This window comes from Strigops habroptila, chromosome 10 (assembly GCF_004027225.2).
Source record: "Strigops habroptila isolate Jane chromosome 10, bStrHab1.2.pri, whole genome shotgun sequence".
Lineage (NCBI taxonomy): Eukaryota > Metazoa > Chordata > Aves > Psittaciformes > Psittacidae > Strigops > Strigops habroptila.
In genome coordinates, this window is record NC_046359.1 from 645,402 (window position 1) to 663,890 (window position 18,489).

The window sequence follows — 18,489 nt, forward strand, 5'->3', positions numbered from 1 at the left end:
ATTTTAACTTGGAATCAATGTGCATTTTCTAGGTTACTGTTTTGCTTCAGTGTTCTCCTCTCAAAAAAGGATGTTTTTGTACTCATATTAGATTTGCCATACTTGGTGTAGGTTTTATTACAGTTTTTTAAATGAGTTTATTAACCAGTATTAACTCATTTAAATGCCATTAGTTTTCTGATTTGGGTATTTTGGAAGCAGATACAAGCATTGCCTTCACTGAATGAAATAAAATGTCATGGTCCTCATAAAAACAGTCACTGTGTTGTAGCTGCTACTACACTAAGTACTCGGATCTTTGAAATGTAATACTAATTTTGATCATACTGTGGATGCACATGTGCTCCCTGAATACATGTCCTGGGCTTACATTCTTTCAATTCCCCTCCCCATCCCGCCTGGAGGAGAAGGGAAGGGGGGGTGGTGAGCGAGCAGCTGCGTGGTTCTAAGTTACCAGCTGGGATTAAACCAGAACAGTGCGTAAGGAGAACAATTTACAAGAGAACTACTTCCAGTAGAGTAAGTTGACACCCTTACTACTCTGAGCATACATCCATGTGGATATCATGAAAGATCACTGCTAAGTGGTATCTCGTTATAATGAAGGTCATCAGTTACATTTTCCAGTAAAGTATTACTCTTCCTAAGTTGGCATCAGATCTAGTAACTAGGTGCAGTTAACCAATAGAAAGATTAGCAAATAATTTGTATGATCCACATAGACATTTCACAGTTGTCTGTTTTTCAAAAATTTTGAAGTAGATAGGAGATGTTGCTGGAGCTATGATGGAGTGGACCTTTGCAGTCAAAAGGCCAGGCGCTCAGCCAGTTTGTAATTCAGTGAGACACAATACACTATCAACTTTGACAGTCTTCATGGTTAAATAGTCTGACTCTTGTAATACCTATCTGTGTTTATAAATAGAAATGAAGAAGTCAAATGGTTAGGTCTTGACAGCAGTATAATACAGAGCTTTGGATATGCCCAGAGCTCACATGTGCTGCCTCCTTTCAGTGGAGTGAGTAGAACAAGGTAAACTGATGGAGCCAAGTGGAACCTGAAAACACCTCTGGCATGTGTCTTCCTTGAGGTTGCAGTACTACATGAAGAAATGTGATATATCTGAGCTCTACAGTGAGACCTGAAATATATATTGGGTTTCTGCCAATAAAAACAATTATTTTAAAAGCAGAATAGGAGACCGAGCATCCACAAAGCTGTACTTAAAAGAGTGGCTGTCCAGCTTGCATGTTGTGTGGAGGCGAATGGGACAGTGGGCGGTAGTCCTGGTTTCTGGTTCCTATTTCTTGCTCCAGATGAAGTATTTTAGCAGATAGTTTTCCTCTGTGAAATCTAAGCAAAGGACTGGAGCCTCAGTATAAGCCTCCAAAGACATCTGTGGGCTCTCCCCTATGCTAGCCCAACTTAACATGTGGACATCCTACACTTTGGCTTTGCCGGTAATATAGAGCAGCATCCAGGTGGGACTCATCTCAGCTCTGCATCCGGTAGTGGCCCTTGCTCTCATGATAGGGGAGTGGAGGGGTCCAGATCCCTGCTCAGGCTGTGTCATGTGAAATTTGTGACAGGTTTCTGAGACGGGATTTCTGGCTGATACAAAGCTAGAGGCTGAACGTGACCTGGTCTCACTGTTAGTCAGAACTGAATGTCTCGGGACAGGCATGCCAGCAGAGCTGGTCACTGGCTCTGCTCCGGGACTCTGGTGTGAGGTTTCGTGTTGCATGGTTACAGATGACCAGGACAGGAAAGGTCTTTGTTCTGTTGCAGTGGTGTTTGTGCCTAGAGCTGCAGTGGGCTACAGCCAGATCATAAGTGAGTGAGCATGGCCCAGATACCACCAACATTTATGAACGCTGTCTGTGTAACCAGCATTTTTGTATTGAGAGGAACAGGGCAGAATACTGGAATGAATTTATTTGCTAACTATTTTGGGAAAAGAGTATGTATTCTGCAAGTCAGAATTAGAGGTACCTTACATTAAATCTGATGGTGGTGTTGGATACAGTGTCCTTATACTCTGGGTAATGTTTTAAATCTGTGTGTGATTTCATTGTTGCCAGCTTACTTGGTGGTATGCTCTCACTGTCTTAAGAGACCGGTCTGGTCCGTGTTATACACACACTGGCTCAAGCGTAAGCTAAAGAAACAGATTTGTTTGGATGTTCTGCATGAGGTAACACTCCTCTGTTACTGTTGTCACTGTTGTGTCAGTATGGCCAGTTTCTGTCCAAGTGGTAATAGGAGTCTCCGTTGCAAATGTCCTTGTAACAGCATTTTCAGCTGGTTTGGATCAGGCTCCCCTAACTGTGGTTTGGTGAATTCTTACTATCCAGCTGGCCTGCAGTCCCGTGTCAACACTCCAGTGTGTGTACGACGAGTTTCTATGTAAAATCGTCTCAACTATGTGCAAAAAATTGTCCTATCCTGTGATGAACATATATCCAAATAGATACACAGTGTCTATCAATTCACATTTACTTCATGTGTACAAGCAGGACGTGCCTGGGTTGCTCCCAGGGCTGCTGGGAGCTCCCTTCCTCCCCAGTCCTGCTAGCACAGTCGATTATTATTGTTAACAGGGACCGGGACTGCCTGGGGAGTTCTGCCATCGATCCCTGGGACGGCTCTGGAGGAGCCGGGACTGCCATGGGCGGGTTCCCGTGGCTATCAGTCAATTATCTCCTCTCGGCAGAAACTGGCTGAGGAGTTCCCGGGACTGCCCTGGGAGTTCCTGGGGTGACTCAGCACGCGGAGCTCGTGCAGGGGCACGGCCCTCGTCCCCAGCTGCGTTACCAGTACAGCCACAGGGTTAGTTCAGAGCACACGTGTGCGCACCCGCCCCGTGCACGGAGGCTGTAGGGTTGGAGCACTAAGAGGTTTCATAGAATCACAGAACACCGGCTTGGAAGGGAGCTCAAGGATCATCTGGTCCAACCTTTCTTGGCAAAGCATGAGCTAGACTAGATGGCCCAGCACCCTGTCCAGCCGAATCTTAAAAGTGTCCAGTGTTGGGGAATCCACCACTTCTGTGGGGAGAGTATTCCAATGGCTGATTGTTCTCATTGTGAACAATTTTCCTTTTGCGTCCAGTTGGAATCTCCTCAGGAATAACTTGTACCCATTGTCCCTTTGTCTTTTCCATGTACCCTTGCCTTGTCTTTTCCATGTGACTGCATAAAGGGAGTCTGTCTTCTTCGCAGCCACCCTTTAAATACTGGAACATGGTGATAAGGTCTCTCATGAGCCTTCTTTTCTCTAGGCCAAACACACCCGCTTCTCTCAGCCTTTCCTCATATGCCAGGTTTCCCAGTCCTTTAATCATCTTTGTGGCCCTTCTCTATAGTCTCTTCAGCCTGTCCACAGGTTTAGCAGAGGACAGTTGATACTTAGGCATTTCTGATGTGATCTGCCCAGCTGACCAGTAGGCTATGTCCCTTGATAGGCACAGATGCTTTTTTTGGGAAGGGGGCTTGGGGGGGTTGGACTGCCACATCTAAAAGCTACTACTTGCAAAATGCTTTTCCTGCCATGGAGAATCCAAAACAGCATGCTCACCATCAACAGTACTGGTCATCAGTACCACACTTAAGCAAAGGTCTCTCTTCAGAAGTCATCATCTGCTACTTTGTTAACTGCTACAACAGGTTTTGTTTAAGCCTCCTGTCTCTTGAGAAGAAAGGACAGCTTATTACTGAACTTGTGGTGTTTACTGATTAAATAAATATATTTACTGTTTGGCAGCCAGTGTGCAATGGCCTGATGGAGAGCATCTAAATCTAATGGGTTTGGAACTTGGTGTGATGCCAGGTAGATGTCGTAAAGTGGCTTCCCACAATATGGAGGGGTTTGTAAATTTGAACTTCCTTACAGTTAATCTCTTTCTTCCTTTTGCGAGTGAAATGAAAAGTAGTGAGCAAAACAGAAATGCAGTAAACAGAAATGTCTGAAAGATTAATTTGGAAACTCAATAAATGGTTAAATGTTGGTTAGAGTAAGAAAGAGTGAGAGAGGATTGAGCTGTGTCTGCCTTCATGAGCACGTAATGCAACACAGGGCTCCATGCCATTTCTTTTTCAAGCCACCCTCTCCAAAGACAGTCTTCTGGTAGCAGATGGGATGGTTGTGCTTGTTCCACCCAGTGCTCTGTCCTACAGGGATGCTGGGAAGCCAAGTGTGCAGCACACTGAAATTGCAGCTCATTGAACTTATTCATACAGGGTAGAAAAAGTGATGGAAAAACTTAAAATATTTATTCAGTGCTAGTGTTGCTCAAAATCAATATTTGCTGTTATGAACTAAGGTGTAACTTCACTAAGTGAAGGTGGAAATGGCATAATAGACAAGTTCTCCAAAACTATTATATTTGAGACCTTGGTAACTTAAGTCAGTTGGCACAAATAGATCAGTTAGTCAGAATAGCAGTATCTAACCATTAGAAAACTTAGACACAGTAAAACAAGCACGGTCTTTGGCAACTATGATCAATATGAGCTATACAAGAGGAAAAATCTTTGGATTTATGCTAATAGTGATATGGCTGCATCTGGAGGGAATGAAAAGGTCTGTGCTGTTTGAGAAAGCCAGGAATGTTTCCTTAGTCAGCAGTAGAAATGGCTATCACAGTTAGAGTGAGTGCAGATGTGTGGAGAACAGTCAGATCTTATGCCTAGAGAATGCCTAGGGATCAGGGCATTTGAGTTTGTCCCTCGGTCTCCTGCTGCCTTGCTGCCTGACCTCAGACAGCTTGTTTCTCCCTGCCTCGCTTTCACCCACAGCAATCAGGAAATAAATCCTTAATTCCCTTTGAGATTTATTCATGAGGAGGGCAGTGAAAGCAGGGAAGTGTCATCATCTGGGGTTGAAATGCCACACACCTAGTGAATTCTCAACCCCCCTTGTATTATGTAATTTAAATGCAGTTAGCTTCTATCAGGGTTTTTCCCAAGTTTTCTTTACAGATGTAAGATAATGAGAACATTTTTTTTCTTTCCCTCATGAACTGCAACTCTGTAACACGCAGTGCCTTGCTTGAAATGTTGTGTAAAGAACAGCCTTGTTTTGAGGACAGTACAACATGTTAGATCAGCTTTCATTGAACCACGTGCTTTATAATTAATGTATGAAATTATGCCCTCTCTTTTTTTCAATCTTGAATAGCAGCATCCTTTGCTGTGGTCTAATTACAGAACATCCTTATCTTAGTAATTATGAATATACTTTACCTGGCCCTCATAAATTATCCTCCAGCTGCTGCCACAGTGAGCTGAGGAAGAAAAGTTGCTTTAAGCAAATGTTGAAGATGAGCCCGATTGGAGACTTGAGCTATTTTTCACAGCGTGGGTTTGCAGCTGACTTGGTTTGTGTGTTGTTGGTAGGCTGGATGGCTCAAGAGACAGGATAAAGCTCTCACTGTTTCCTTCCCTTACCTTTCGTTCCCTTCCTCCCCTTCCTGGGGAGAGGGAGAATTGCCCAATTGAGACGATTATAGAATCACAGAATCAACTAGGTGGGAAGAGACCTTTAAGATGATGAAGTCCAACTGTACCCCAGGACTGCCAATTCCACCACCAAACCATGTCACTGAGGGCCTCATCTACACAGGTTTTGAACGCTTCCAGGGACAGTGATTCCACCACTTCCCTGGAAAGCCTGTTCCAATGCCTGACTACCCTTTCAGTGAAGAAAATTGTTCCTAATATCCAATTAAACCTCCCCTAGTGGAGCTTGAGGCCGTTACCTCTTGTCCTATCACTTTTTACTTCTTGGAGAAGAGACCAGCCACCTCTTTGCTCCATCCTTCTTTCAGGTAGTTGTAGAGAGCAATAATATCACTTAATAGCCTGTCTTGCTGGACTGGTGTGAGGAGTCATTCATTACTGCTTTCACTGTGCTCGGGAAATGGATTAAAACCTTTTATTTTGTGCAGCTATGGTAGGGCAGCGCTGAAGCTGCTGTGCGTCTCAGAAGATTGTAGTGCCTTTCTTACTTGCATTTCCAGCTCTGTCACCATATGGCTGAGATACATCTGCCATGGCCTTTTCTAAATTCATCAATTTAGAAGGCAGCTGTTACCTTATTCATTAAAAAGGAAAGAAACAAAAAGCAAACCCAGTCACTCTGACTTTGAAAAACTTGTATGTAGTTTCGTTTTCAAATGTGGTGGCAGAATTGCTTCCCTCTAGTGGTTTTCAAACTGTATTTCTAAACATGAAAAAGTTGGTGCAATGCAGAAGTTTCTGAGGTTTGAAGAAGGCCATTTCTTGGAGAAAGTTCTGTATTTAGTAAAATGTAATTTCTTTTGGAGTTAATTAACTTCCAAAGTGCTAGGGACTTTCCAGCATTGGAAACCCTATCCTAAAGCTCAGTTTAGCACAGACAGCTGCAGAACAAGTCTTACCTTCTTAGCTAGCTATCTCAAACATTGTCTAGAGAGCTGCCATTCCTGCCTGGTTGACTGCAAGGCCACTGCTGCATAGAGCGTACCAATCATGCTGAAATGTGTAAAATTAGCGTTTAAGCCAAATAATGACATAACCTTCTGTGCAGTGTATAATCCTAATAAGATTAAGCATCAGCAGAGAAAAACATAAAAGATATAACCTAATAAAATCATAATCTATTCTGAAGAAACTGTATTATACATGTTTGCTGAATGGATTATATAAGTTTAATGAAATTACACTGTCTTATATGCAGGATACAGAAAGTGGCAGCTTTTCTATACACAATGGAAGAGAGTAAGGAAGAAGATGGGATTGTTAGAAAATGAGTTTAGTCAAAACAATTTAAAATCCAAAAGATAAAAATAGAATAATAATTTCTTAAATAATGCAACAATGAGCTTAGTGCTTCTTTGAGTGTATTAGCTGAGATCAAAGTAGGATATCCAGATGTCTATAACTCAAAAGTATCCAGAAAATAACTGTAGCTTTTCGAGGAAGAAGGAGGGCTGGGTTGACGTGGTGTTGGAGACACAGCTGAAAAGAACACGAAAGATTTGAGAAAATTTAACACTTTCTCAGCATCTGGTCAATTTTTTGTCCATATTGCTTTGATATATTCTGTGTTTGTCCACTCCATCTCTTCATTTGATATGTGGTAGTGGATTCTATGCTCCTGGCACTTCTGAGCCAGGTGGCATACACTCTGTCATGCTGAGATCATGTTGGAAATACCATCCATGCAACACAGCTGAGATACAGTAGCACTTTAAAACGGATTTCTGAGTTGTTGTCCACTACAGCAGTGTTTTTGGTGGTGGTATTTTACCCATGTTAAAAGAACCCTATATGCCTTTTTTTTGCCTTTAAAAATTACAACACTTTTGATAGTTTACTGAATTTCAGCTTAGCTTGATGTAGGAAGGAATGTCGTTATGGAAGTACTAAAAATATTAACTGCTTTTAAAACTATGTTAGCACAACCACATTACCTTTCCAAGAACTGTGCTGCACATTTTTGAAAACCATTACAAAACAGTCAAGAATCATGTTAAGACAGAATGTGCTGAGACTTAACCTCTCCATTAAGTGTAAAACAGTAAGGTTTTTCCTGGGTTAAGTGGAGGAAAGATGGATAAAGAAGGGAAGAGGTACAAGCAGTATGGTTATATTATTTATCGGGGGGGGGTGGTGTTATTATTTCATATGCTGAAAATTGTTAATTGTAATAGATGCTAAGGACTAGATGATCTCCAGAGGTCCCTTCCAACCCTAACAATTCTGTGATTCTGTGATATTTAAAGGAGTCCCTGAACTTAGATCATATGGTAAGGGCTTAGGTATGTTTTATAAGCTAATTCATGTCATACAACTGAACCATGAAAATGAAGTTAAAGTTCCTCATAAGGACTAGTCGTCGTGTGCAACATCCTGGTTAGAGGAGCTTTTTCCCCACTGAAGGCTGTAAAGGGAGACATGAGTCATTGTTTTGGATGAGGGCAGTGCTAGGTATTTATAAGGGGACCCATCTATGCGCTTACCGAATTTCTAATGGCTCTTCTGATAGAAATAAGTATCATGTTTTACTACCGGAGAAGTTCTAATTTGTGTAAGTGAAAGAGAAAGGAGAAATAGGATGAATATATATTTCAAGATTCCTAACCAGCAAACAGCTCAATGTAAAATAGATGCCATTTCCATTAAGTGTTCCTTTGGCTTATTCTGTTTTCATTCCCTTGTCTCTTACTTTTCTACTGTATGTTCTGTACTTGGTTTCTCAAGCTACTAGCTTTTGATGGGCAGAGGCTGTGTTCCTTTTCTGTGTTGAAGTGGCCTATAATGTTGAAACCTGCTTCAGCAAACAAAACAAACTAAAACAGCTGTGGCACTGCAGCCGGTGTGGAAGAAGCTGTGGTATGAGGTCTGACTGCATGCCCAACTGAACGTCTGTCAATGAATCTCCTGGGATGATGCTGCTCTTTTACCTCTGGCCTTTAAAATACGAGTCTTCCCTATTCCTTACAGAGAAGTAACAATTCTGTGTAGCAAACTGTATTTTTTCATGGTGTTTGCACTTCAACTTTAATTAATTGTAGATTTGGTGATTAGACATGTTACACGAGCTTGTACTTTAGTACTTAATGCTTCTTTCTTCTATTTCCTTATGTCTCTCATTTGTCTGTAGACACAAATAATTTGCCTTTTCTTTGTCTGAAGTCAGTAGCTTCTCTGAATTCAGTAGCTTTTCTGATACAAAGATTTAGCAGTTGATTATGTGCTGTCCAGCTTCTGCTTGCTATTATAACTAAGATACAGTGAGAGGAGGAGAAACAATAAGAATAAAGCAGTGTGCCTGTGAGTAATGCTGGAATGGCGATGGACAAGAAGAATCAGTAGCTCCGTGCAGTCAAGAGCAGTAACATTTAATAAACAGCTGCAGCCCATGGCTTCATTCTGTAAACACAGTGCGTTTTCTATCAAAAATACCTTTTATTCTCAACTTAACCTTGGACTTGCTCTGTGTATTCCAACTATAGATAACTGAACTGTTGTTACAGGATGCAGGCCGCCCACATGGGCTTGCATACAGCCTGCTACACTACAACCCAATCAAGCACGGTCCCAAAACAATCCAATCAGTTGTGTTTACAGTGGGCAAAGAGGCAAAAATCTGACTTAAATTACTTCAGAGTTTCTTAAAATACAGTCATCTTAATTGCTGAAGCATAGTACATTTGTACGTCAAATAATAATGTCTAGAGACTGGAGGAATGAAAGCTAAAGTGACACAAGGTGACAAGGAGTAGTAACAGATACTCTTGAGGTTATAAATCATATTCCTGTTGTTTGAAAAGGAAAATCAGATCACGTTCTGTACATGGCAGATTGTAAAATCTGAAATACATGAGAAATTGCAACTTTCAGCAGTTTGATTTTGCATGCTGGTGGAGCTCAGCTTTCATCTTCCTGTGGAAAGCCATGGGTTGTCTTAACCATGAGTGTTGCTTTGATGAACCAGGTTCCGTCTGCCCCGCACTGTGGGCCGATGGCCTGTCCCCTGGGAGGTGCCCAATGCCCAGGGCTAGGACTGCCCCAGTGCCCCTGGCTGCCCTGCTCCTGGCTGGGGTGGGATGGGGCCTGGCTGTCACCCTGCTGCTCCCCAGCCCCCAGGAATCAGGCAGGCCTCCTGACACCTGACTGAGAATTAGTCTTCCTAAGAGACTCCCTTGTCTCTTTCTTAAATGCAGTCTTACCTTTAAACAGCGGAAGTTAACTGATTAGTGAAGTACAGGTACTTAATACATGTGCACCTGCACACACAGCCATGTGTAGGCACTTCGTGTGCAAACATGGCATTTTGGAATATGTAGAAGTTACTTATTTTTTTATGTTCTTTTGTTATTTCTTGTTAATTTCATGAGTGTTACTTCCGTGTTTTATTCTGGCAGTGCTGTCTACTTGCCAGCCTATTTAGATGCCGTTTTTCATAGAGGGGTACTTGAAATAATTTGTGAGTGCTCCTGATCTTGAAACCGATCACTTGAGGACAGTCAATTCTTCATTTTCAGAGGTTTTTAGAGGAAAAAATACCTCCGAGTAATACTAGTGCTTGCACAGATACTTCCAGTTTTTCTGCCCTGAGCTTTAAGGAATACTTAAGATTAGGAGAGGAAGCTTGAAAGAGATAGAGTCCACGAGCAGGTGAATCCTAGATTCAGTGAATTTAATGGGAATTTTCTGCCTTGGTAAGAGTAGTGACAGAATTTCCATTGACCTCAGTTGTGCAGAGATTTTGTGTGCACAGTGGAGCCCCATGGCATGGAGGAGAAGGGATTTCTGTGCCCTGAAGAAAGATTCATGAGGAAATACGTTTTCTGTCTGACTCTAAGAAATTGAATGAGGGGGAGTACAGGAAGTCGTTAGCTGCTATGCTTAGCTGCACCTTGTGGAAAAAGTGTTCTACTGAAGCAAGTTTTTATTTTCTTGTAGGACACAGACATGTACAATTAGTTTACTTTATTCTAATCGCTCATAAGGAACAATCTTTTCTGACATGTAATCTGAATAGGTCTCACTGTTTGAGAAGGTTTCTGGGCTGCTAGGATTCATCTTCTGTTCATAGCTGTTTTCTCCTGCAGCAGCTTCACAAGTCTTTTTTCTGCTCAGAGTTTTACATTACAAAAATACCTGCAGATGGCCATTTCCATTACTTGTCATTACATTACCACAGCTTATGGGTACTGTAGTAGCAGCAGCCTCTCCAGGCTTCAATGGAGAAAATGGGGTCAGCAGTAAGCTAGTATTTTATACCTGTTTTAATGATTTTCTTGGTTTTGCATACTCTATCACTGTTACATGGTATAAAGATGGTATGGCTGTTTTCTGTCAAATTCGTATTTGTCGTCTTGTAAATCACTGTTCTCCTTCAAACAGTAGTTAGAGGCAAAATTAGAAGGTATTTCCTCTGAAATGCTGTTATTGCTTACATTTCCAAGGCGGGGGTGGGGGGAAGTTAACTGTTTAACATCTCGGGGATGTTTCACTTGCAGATTCACCACCTGCAGATTTTCAAAAGAAGGTCCTTGTTTTAAAAATGTGATCCTAAATCTGAGATAACACCAGGGCACTTTGGAGAAAATGGTTAGAGAGAGTTTCTACTCCCTTGCTGTGAACTTTTTGCATCTGTTAGGCAGCATTCACACTGAGAAGCATGGATTTCAGGAATTCATTTCGTACCATAAACCACCAGTAGTTGCATGCTACACTTTTCCGATGCCAGACCAACAAAGGGCGTAAATCATTACTGACTCTGTTCTTCGGTTTCTGCTAGAGACTCATGCAACTCTGGAGGTCCCCAGTCTGATCCTAATGGCTACTAGGTGTCAGAAGAGTTGTCTTGCACTAGGAAGAAAAGGAAGTATTAGAATGAATGTATGGGCATTATTTGCATCAATAAGCTGGAACTGTTCCTCCCTGAATACTGTATGATTTTTTCATTGGCTCTGAACCTTCTCAATAAATATGTAATTTTCTCTTTCCTATATGGATTTTTATTTGTTAATCTTTTTGTGGAATAGTTTACTTTATACCTGCTCTTGAAATCTTTGGGTACTTTCTTTCCCTTTAGGAGTTTTCAGCTACTCCTGACAATACCATTATATTTTCCCTGGAAGTGGTGTGTTCATAACAGGATAATGGGGAGAGAAGCTGTTCCGTTTGTGATTGATTAGTGGATATACAATCTCAATTCCCTTGGAAAGTGGGTGTGTAATTGTTTGAATCTGTGTTTCTTTGGAGAGAGACCATTTCAGGGAATCATAGTTAGAGCTGCAAACAATCCATTAGTCACTGGTCCAAGCCCTGCCAGTGTAATACTGTTCCCTGCAGTACATTATTGAGTGTTTTGTCCAATATCGGTTTGAGTGACTCAAGCCACGAGGCTTCCACCACTTCCTCTGAGAAACTATTTTATGGTCTGACAGAGCTCACTGTTAGGAAATATTTCCTGGTACTCAGCCTAAACTTTTTGACACCCAGATTGATCTCATTACTGTTAGGTATACTTTTTTTTTCTTTCCAGTCATCTTAAATACTTTCCTTCTTTGGCATTCACATTCTTGAGTGAATAGTAGATGGTATCATATCTCCTCTCAAGTCAAACAAATGGATGATTAGTTTTCCTATTCCTTCTCTCCAAATAGGCCATCTGTTTGGTGGAAAACAGGGCTGAGTATGGGACCATTTTTTTCTAGTAAGTGCTTGTTTCAAACAAATAATATGAAAAAGTGCATTAGGAGTTCATGATTATGTAGCTCTAAGGAGAAACAACTTCCATATAAAAAGTTTTTCAGAAATTTTGTAAAAGACGGTAACTTTTCCAGGCAGTCATTTGAAGTGGTAATACCTTTTTCTAGCACAATATACAGCTCTAGCACTAGTAGTCTGCCACATTTCATGGCTTCAGGGAATGTTTTATAATGTTGCTTCATCTATTTATCAAGCAAGGGATATGTAGCTACAGTCTGGAGAGGGGAGAGCAACGGCAGCAGAATTGCAAGCAGATCCAGGGGCCATTTGAATGTCTGTTGTTCACAGCTTTACAACCAGAATTTACAAGAATTTGGGTCATATAAGGATTGTTGAGGAAGGGAATGTGGTTTAACCCATCCAGCCATTACACATCTCTGGATTTCTTTCTAGTAGCCAACATCTGTTTGGTTTTTCCTTCTTTCCTGCCTTCCTGCCTTTCCTTCGGCCTCTCTTCCTCCCTCCCAATCAGTGTCCCCTAGCCTAAGGTGGGTTTTTTTAATATTACTTATTATAGTCTAAATTGTGCAAAGTTGTGTGCACATAATAAATTGCATTTTGCAAAATCTGGGTTCTTATGGATGGTCTGCTGCTTAGTCAGAGACTCCTAGTCAGAGCAACACTTAGATGTACAAACAAGGCTTCTACACTAGTACTCCATGCTGTCTTTGAAAAACATGTAGTATGTATTTTAAGCATATGTTTATGATTTTTGATGAATCACTGTGCAATTTGGGAGCCAAGCCCGTCTTTTGTTAATTTTTTACCTGAGATTACCTGATGCGTGTGGGTTTGTGACCTGGGCTTCCAGCTCGGGGAGTAAACAAGCTGCATGCACTTCCTCTGAACTGTACGAGAAAGGATGCGCAGGTCCTCAGGCAAGAGCATTCCTGAGCTAATGTACTGCAATTTTACTAAGCTAATTAAGGAAGGAAAATGCAGTAATCAAACCAAGATCAAGTCAAGTTGGCACCAAATCAGTGGGTTCGGGTGATTAAACTACCAACTTAATGTAACAGGTAATCTTACGATACTGCACACAAACACGTAAGTGCAAAAAAAGGAAAAGGCAGGTACATGCCAGTCTACCATCACAAGAAGAAAGCTCAAATAACTCCTGCAGCTTCCTTGTTCTGTTGTTTGCTACCTGAGATGAAGTAGTGACAGATTTGCAAAGTCCAGGCCATGACTCAGGAAGTTTCAGGAGCCTTTGTTGCCTGATGAAGAAGATGGAGTGTTTGGGGCAGGCAGGGTCTCCAAGGAAGACCTCCTGGTGCAAGGGAAAGAAACGCTCATCTTTTTTCTTTCTTTTCTTTTTACAGGGAGCACTCATTTTTTCTGCCTCAGAGGCAAATGCTATGGCTTTGGACCTGGGTTGTGTGGAGTGAAGGAGGAACGGACTGCTGAAGTTCAGTCCCCAGCGGGTGGGTGGCACATGTCTGAGGTGGGAAGTCCCACCTCTGGAACTCGCACTGATTCCCCCCATGTAAGGAGCAAGGTGTATGCAGGGCTTTCAGTCTAGGAGCACAGGTGACTTCTTTGTGAACAAACTCCATCCATATTTAAGGGACTGATGTTTACCCATTCCCATGTCAATTCCATAGCAAATATTCTTTACACCTGCCTGTGTCCAACCTGCTCTCTGACAAAGGACTAGTCTTCTCTGTGCTCAAGAGTGTGTTCCCCTTCCTTGCAGGTTATCCAGGCAGTCTTCTTTGGGATATGCGTCTTGACAGACCTGTCCAGTCTGCTGACTAAAGGAAATGACAGTCAAGAGCAAGAGAGGCAGCTGAAAAAACTCATTTCCCTCCGTGACTGGATGATGGCTGTTCTAGCTTTCCCTGTTGGAGTGGTAAGTACGGTGTTAATCTGGCATGTCTTTGCAAACTGGGTGAGTGGTGGTGTTTACTGATTGTTTTCTGGTTGAGAGGCTTTCTGCCCTCTGTGCAAAAGACTATGCAGAAAGAGAAAATGGTAGAGGTGATTTTGCTACTCTCTTGTTTTTCACAGGTGTAAGGGAGCACTGGTGTTGCTGAAATAATTTTTGGTCCATTACAAAAAATGTACTTTACAATAGGAACTTGATTGTACAAGTGATTTCAAATGTGAATTGTACCAGCAGCATCTTGAGAGTGAATTTCACTTCCTCTGCATGCACCATGTGTCATCATCAGGCATAGTGTGCTGACTGTGGCATGTTTCACACTTTAATGTCATGACCAGAGTTCAGGCGGTAAGCCATTTTGTCATGGGCAAGAAGGGAAGCAAAAGTCCAGGTTACTCCCTCTTGATCCCATGGGGCATTCAGTGCTGACAGAATAAATGAAGTAGGAGAAAAAGAGGTGTGTCAGTAATGTAAAAAAGCACACAGAGGTAGCGAAAAATTGGGGGTTTACAATGTCCTTTTTAAAGGAAACTCTTCTTTGGATCAGGTCCTGCTCCACAGGGACATTTAACATCGTTTTCAATGGTGAAAGGTGCTGAGTGTCTTTACATGTCTCATACCACACTCTGAAAGCAGCTGAAAATCCAGAATTTCGTGGGTTTTTACATGAAAGTGTGATCTGTGTCAGTCCAGTTCTAAGTTTAGGTTACATTAAAAAAAAAAAGGTGAACCTTTCATTAAAGTATCACTTTTATTGTAATTCAGGATCAACCTTCAGCTTTAGAAATTGTAGTTCAAAATAAATTCACTAGAAGCAAAATCTTTTCTCATGGTAGGACTCCTACAAAACTGTGAGGCCTCTAAGGTTGTACTGTTTCACAAAAGCTAATCACTTACTGTCAATTAACAGCAGTTAACACATCGATCTACCATTTATAATTTTATATATTCAGAGATGCTTCATTAAAATGTGATTGCACCATTTACGTGGGATTTCACAATACGTGAAGAAATGCAGAATGCTTTTGCAAAGTTAGAAGATGCAAAGCATGTGTGAAGGTATTTCTTTCATAAAAACCCAGCTGGTAGCCTTCCCTTACTGTACTTGCTGGCTTGCCTCTTTGGAGCTGCCACAATTCCTGTTAGGGTAACAGACTGCAGTTCTCCAGCCATGGTAGAAAAAACTGGATCAACTGATAGTTTTTAAAAAATCTGTGCATAAAGAGGCTTGCATATATGTATTTTATGGGACCAGAGATTTGTATGTTACATTTGTATTTTACGGAAGATTGGGAATTAAAAGTAGTTGTGACTGTGGCTGGCAGCAGACCCTTTTCCTGCTGTGTTGATAGGAGAAGTGAAGAAGGAGAACATCATCACATTATTATTAGTCTTTATTTAAAGATTTTAGGTGCCTTTTTCAGTCTAGAAGTGTAAGCCTTCACATGCATCAAACCACATCCTCCTTCGCTCTCTTGCACCACTCAGGATTCAGGGATTCTCTCCTACCATTGTTATAGCTCCATACTGTTGGCTCTGTGCTCCTCCACCCCTGCAGTGTTCCCGGCCTCGAAACTTTTCAAGATCTTGGAGAATTTCAGCTTCACTTTGTCTTGGCAACTCTATGCATTTCTTTTAGGTGCTGTTTCTCTTGCCACCAGTAAGCAAGCAATCCCAGCAAGCCATTGCCTGCACTAGATGTACTGTTGAAACTTCTACAAGTTATCAGTTCGCAAGAGACACGTATACCTGGAGCTAGCTGCTTTCCCAAGGGTTTCATACAGAAACACTTCTGTCTTAAACAAAAAAAACACAAACATACCAAAAAATAGTAAGAAATGGCCATGCTCATTGGACAGATGCTTTCCATTTCCAAAGGTAACCTTTCAAGTGGTGAGGGGGAGCAATTGATTGCTACATATTGCTTCGCTTCTGACAAAGAAAGCCTGAAAAGGTTGTTTTCATTGTTTCTTCTGGCTAGTGGGAGACAAACAGCAGCACATCATAACTTAACACTGGTCTCAGCTCCTTCCTGAAAGCTGATCCTCTCCAGCAGCATCCACCACACCGCAGCTACCACTTGCCAGAGCCTTGTCCAGTGCTTGAGTTCAGGGCCCAAAAGTAGCACATGTCTAAGGCTGGCTTTATTCTCTAAAGAGCTATTTATGTGTAAGAAAATACCCAGTGAAATTTTTGTATGCCGGAGGTGCTTGTTAGAAGGAAGTTATTAAACACCAGAGTGTCTGAGGACAAAAAAAGTTAAAGTTCCCTCGTTTCCCATATTCTCTCAACAGCTTCCTCGCTCCAAAGAAAAAACAACTGAAAGAACAAAAGAAGTTCAAATGCAGACTTTCTTTCTGAGACTCACCTAGCTCTCCATGGAGCTTCTCAGTGGTTCTCAGTAGCAACACAAGGGAAACTTCACACGTAAAAAGTGGATGGATGTGAATAAAATCCTTGTTGGGATTCTAATGTAACTTGTCAGTTACCTTAACATCTAAATTGTTTTTACTGCTCAGTGTTTTACACAGGGCATGTTTAGGGAATAATGAAAATACTAGGGGAACATTTTAAAGCCCAGTAACGGTAGTTTTTCAGGAGCAATTCAACAGAATTTTTTCTGTATTTCCTGCTTACTGAAGCCCTTGAGATGACTTGTTCTGAAAAACAGATGAGAAAAGGGGTTTTCACTCCCAAGTCAAACAATAATGTGTGGGGGAAAAAAAAAAAAGTAACAAAATAATAAAGTATTTCATTTTTAGTACTTCCTAAAAAAACACTGCATATAAACCACCTGGGAAGTCTGACCACCAACCTCCTCCCACCTTCTAAAGGAGGGGAAAGAACCAGCCCAAGTGCAAACAAACTCCTTGGGTGGCTTTGCAACAAATCAAATCTTGCAAAATCTTTGCAGCAAATCAGATCTCTCCAGTGTTGTGTTTTGCATTGTGTATCTTTAGGGTGCTCAGATAAAGCCGAATTGCGAACCTACCATGTTGTTTAGTAGCATAAAGAAATAAACATGAACCTCTTTGAAGGACATAATGACTACTGTTTACCTATTGTTGCTCTTTTTAATACGACTCTTAAGAGAATGAAATTAGAAATCAATAGACCAATTTTCTATGCAGTAAAGCCTTATTCCACAACAAGTCTGTGGGCAACACTTCCTAGTCCTTCTTTTCTTGGTTTATTATAATCCTGGGGTGCTATTCAAATGCCTGAGAGATCAGGAATCATCCACTGAAGAAAAATGCTTGCACAGACCTTTTAGAAGTTCATTACCAATTTTCATCTATATTGGGGCTGCGCTTGTTTCCCATTTATCAGTGTAAAGGAGATTCATATTGGGAATAATTTACACTGCTAGAGAAATGTGAGACACTTAAAAGTCAGAGACTACACCAGTGGTTTAGACTATGCCTACTTTTTTCTTTGTTTGACACAGATGATAAAGTTGCCAAGTTTCTGTGGTTAATTAGTGTTTTGTGTAAACTGTATATAGTTTTATCAATATGTTTCTTGTAATTTGTACCAAACAAGGCGAAGAAGAGATAAAACAGGCATTTGTAGTTGTTTAAGACTGTGTTTAATAGAAATGGGAAGAAGAAAGAAAATTGATATTCTTACATATTAGGAAAGAGATTGCTGCATAGAAAATCACAAACTCTACCGCTCATATTTTATATCATGTAGCTCTAATAGCCCTGTTGGGGTCTGAGTCTAAACTGGCTAGAATGATCTCATATTCTTTATATTATACTTTTATCTTTTTAAGAACCCATGATACAAAAGAGAGAAAGCCAGGCATGTTTTCTTATCTCCCATTTCTTTGTACTGGTATAGTCAAAAGAAAAGTCGATCACCCCTCTTCTGTAGATCATCAGTAATACTGTTGTAGGATCTTATTCCAAAGAAAAGATGCATAGGCATTTGCTGCAGTCTCCTACTTACCTTGTTATTTGACCAGACTACAAAATACTTTTATTGAATCACAGAATCACAGAATGGTTTGGGTTGGAAGGGACCTTAAAGATCGTGTGGTTCCAATCCCCCCTGCCACGGGCAGGAACACCTTTCACTAGACCAGGTTGACCAAAGCCCCATCCAACCTGGCCTTGAACGCTTCCAGGGATGGGGCATCCACAACTTCTCTGAGCAACCTGTGCCAGTGTCTCAACACCCTCAGAGTGAAGCCTTTTTTCCTAATGTCTAATCTGAATCTCCCCTCTGGCAGTTTAAAAGCATCTTTTCAAGTTCATTTTGTCCTGCTCAGGCAAGGCCTCCAAATAGGTGTACCTTCTTCTTTCTTATTACTAATGGATATCTCACTT

General features: G+C 41.3%; 1 protein-coding gene across 2 annotated transcripts in view; it reads left to right on the top strand.

The window, feature by feature from the left end:
- The window catches only part of AIG1 (androgen induced 1), a 125,731-nt gene that overhangs the window by 23,720 nt on the left and 83,522 nt on the right, over window positions 1-18,489 (top strand). For both annotated transcript variants that reach the window (XM_030498947.1, XM_030498948.1), the window contains exon 2: window positions 13,967-14,122. In XM_030498947.1, the coding sequence (XP_030354807.1) occupies window positions 13,967-14,122 (156 nt within the window). The remainder of the gene's footprint in view (window positions 1-13,966; window positions 14,123-18,489) is intronic.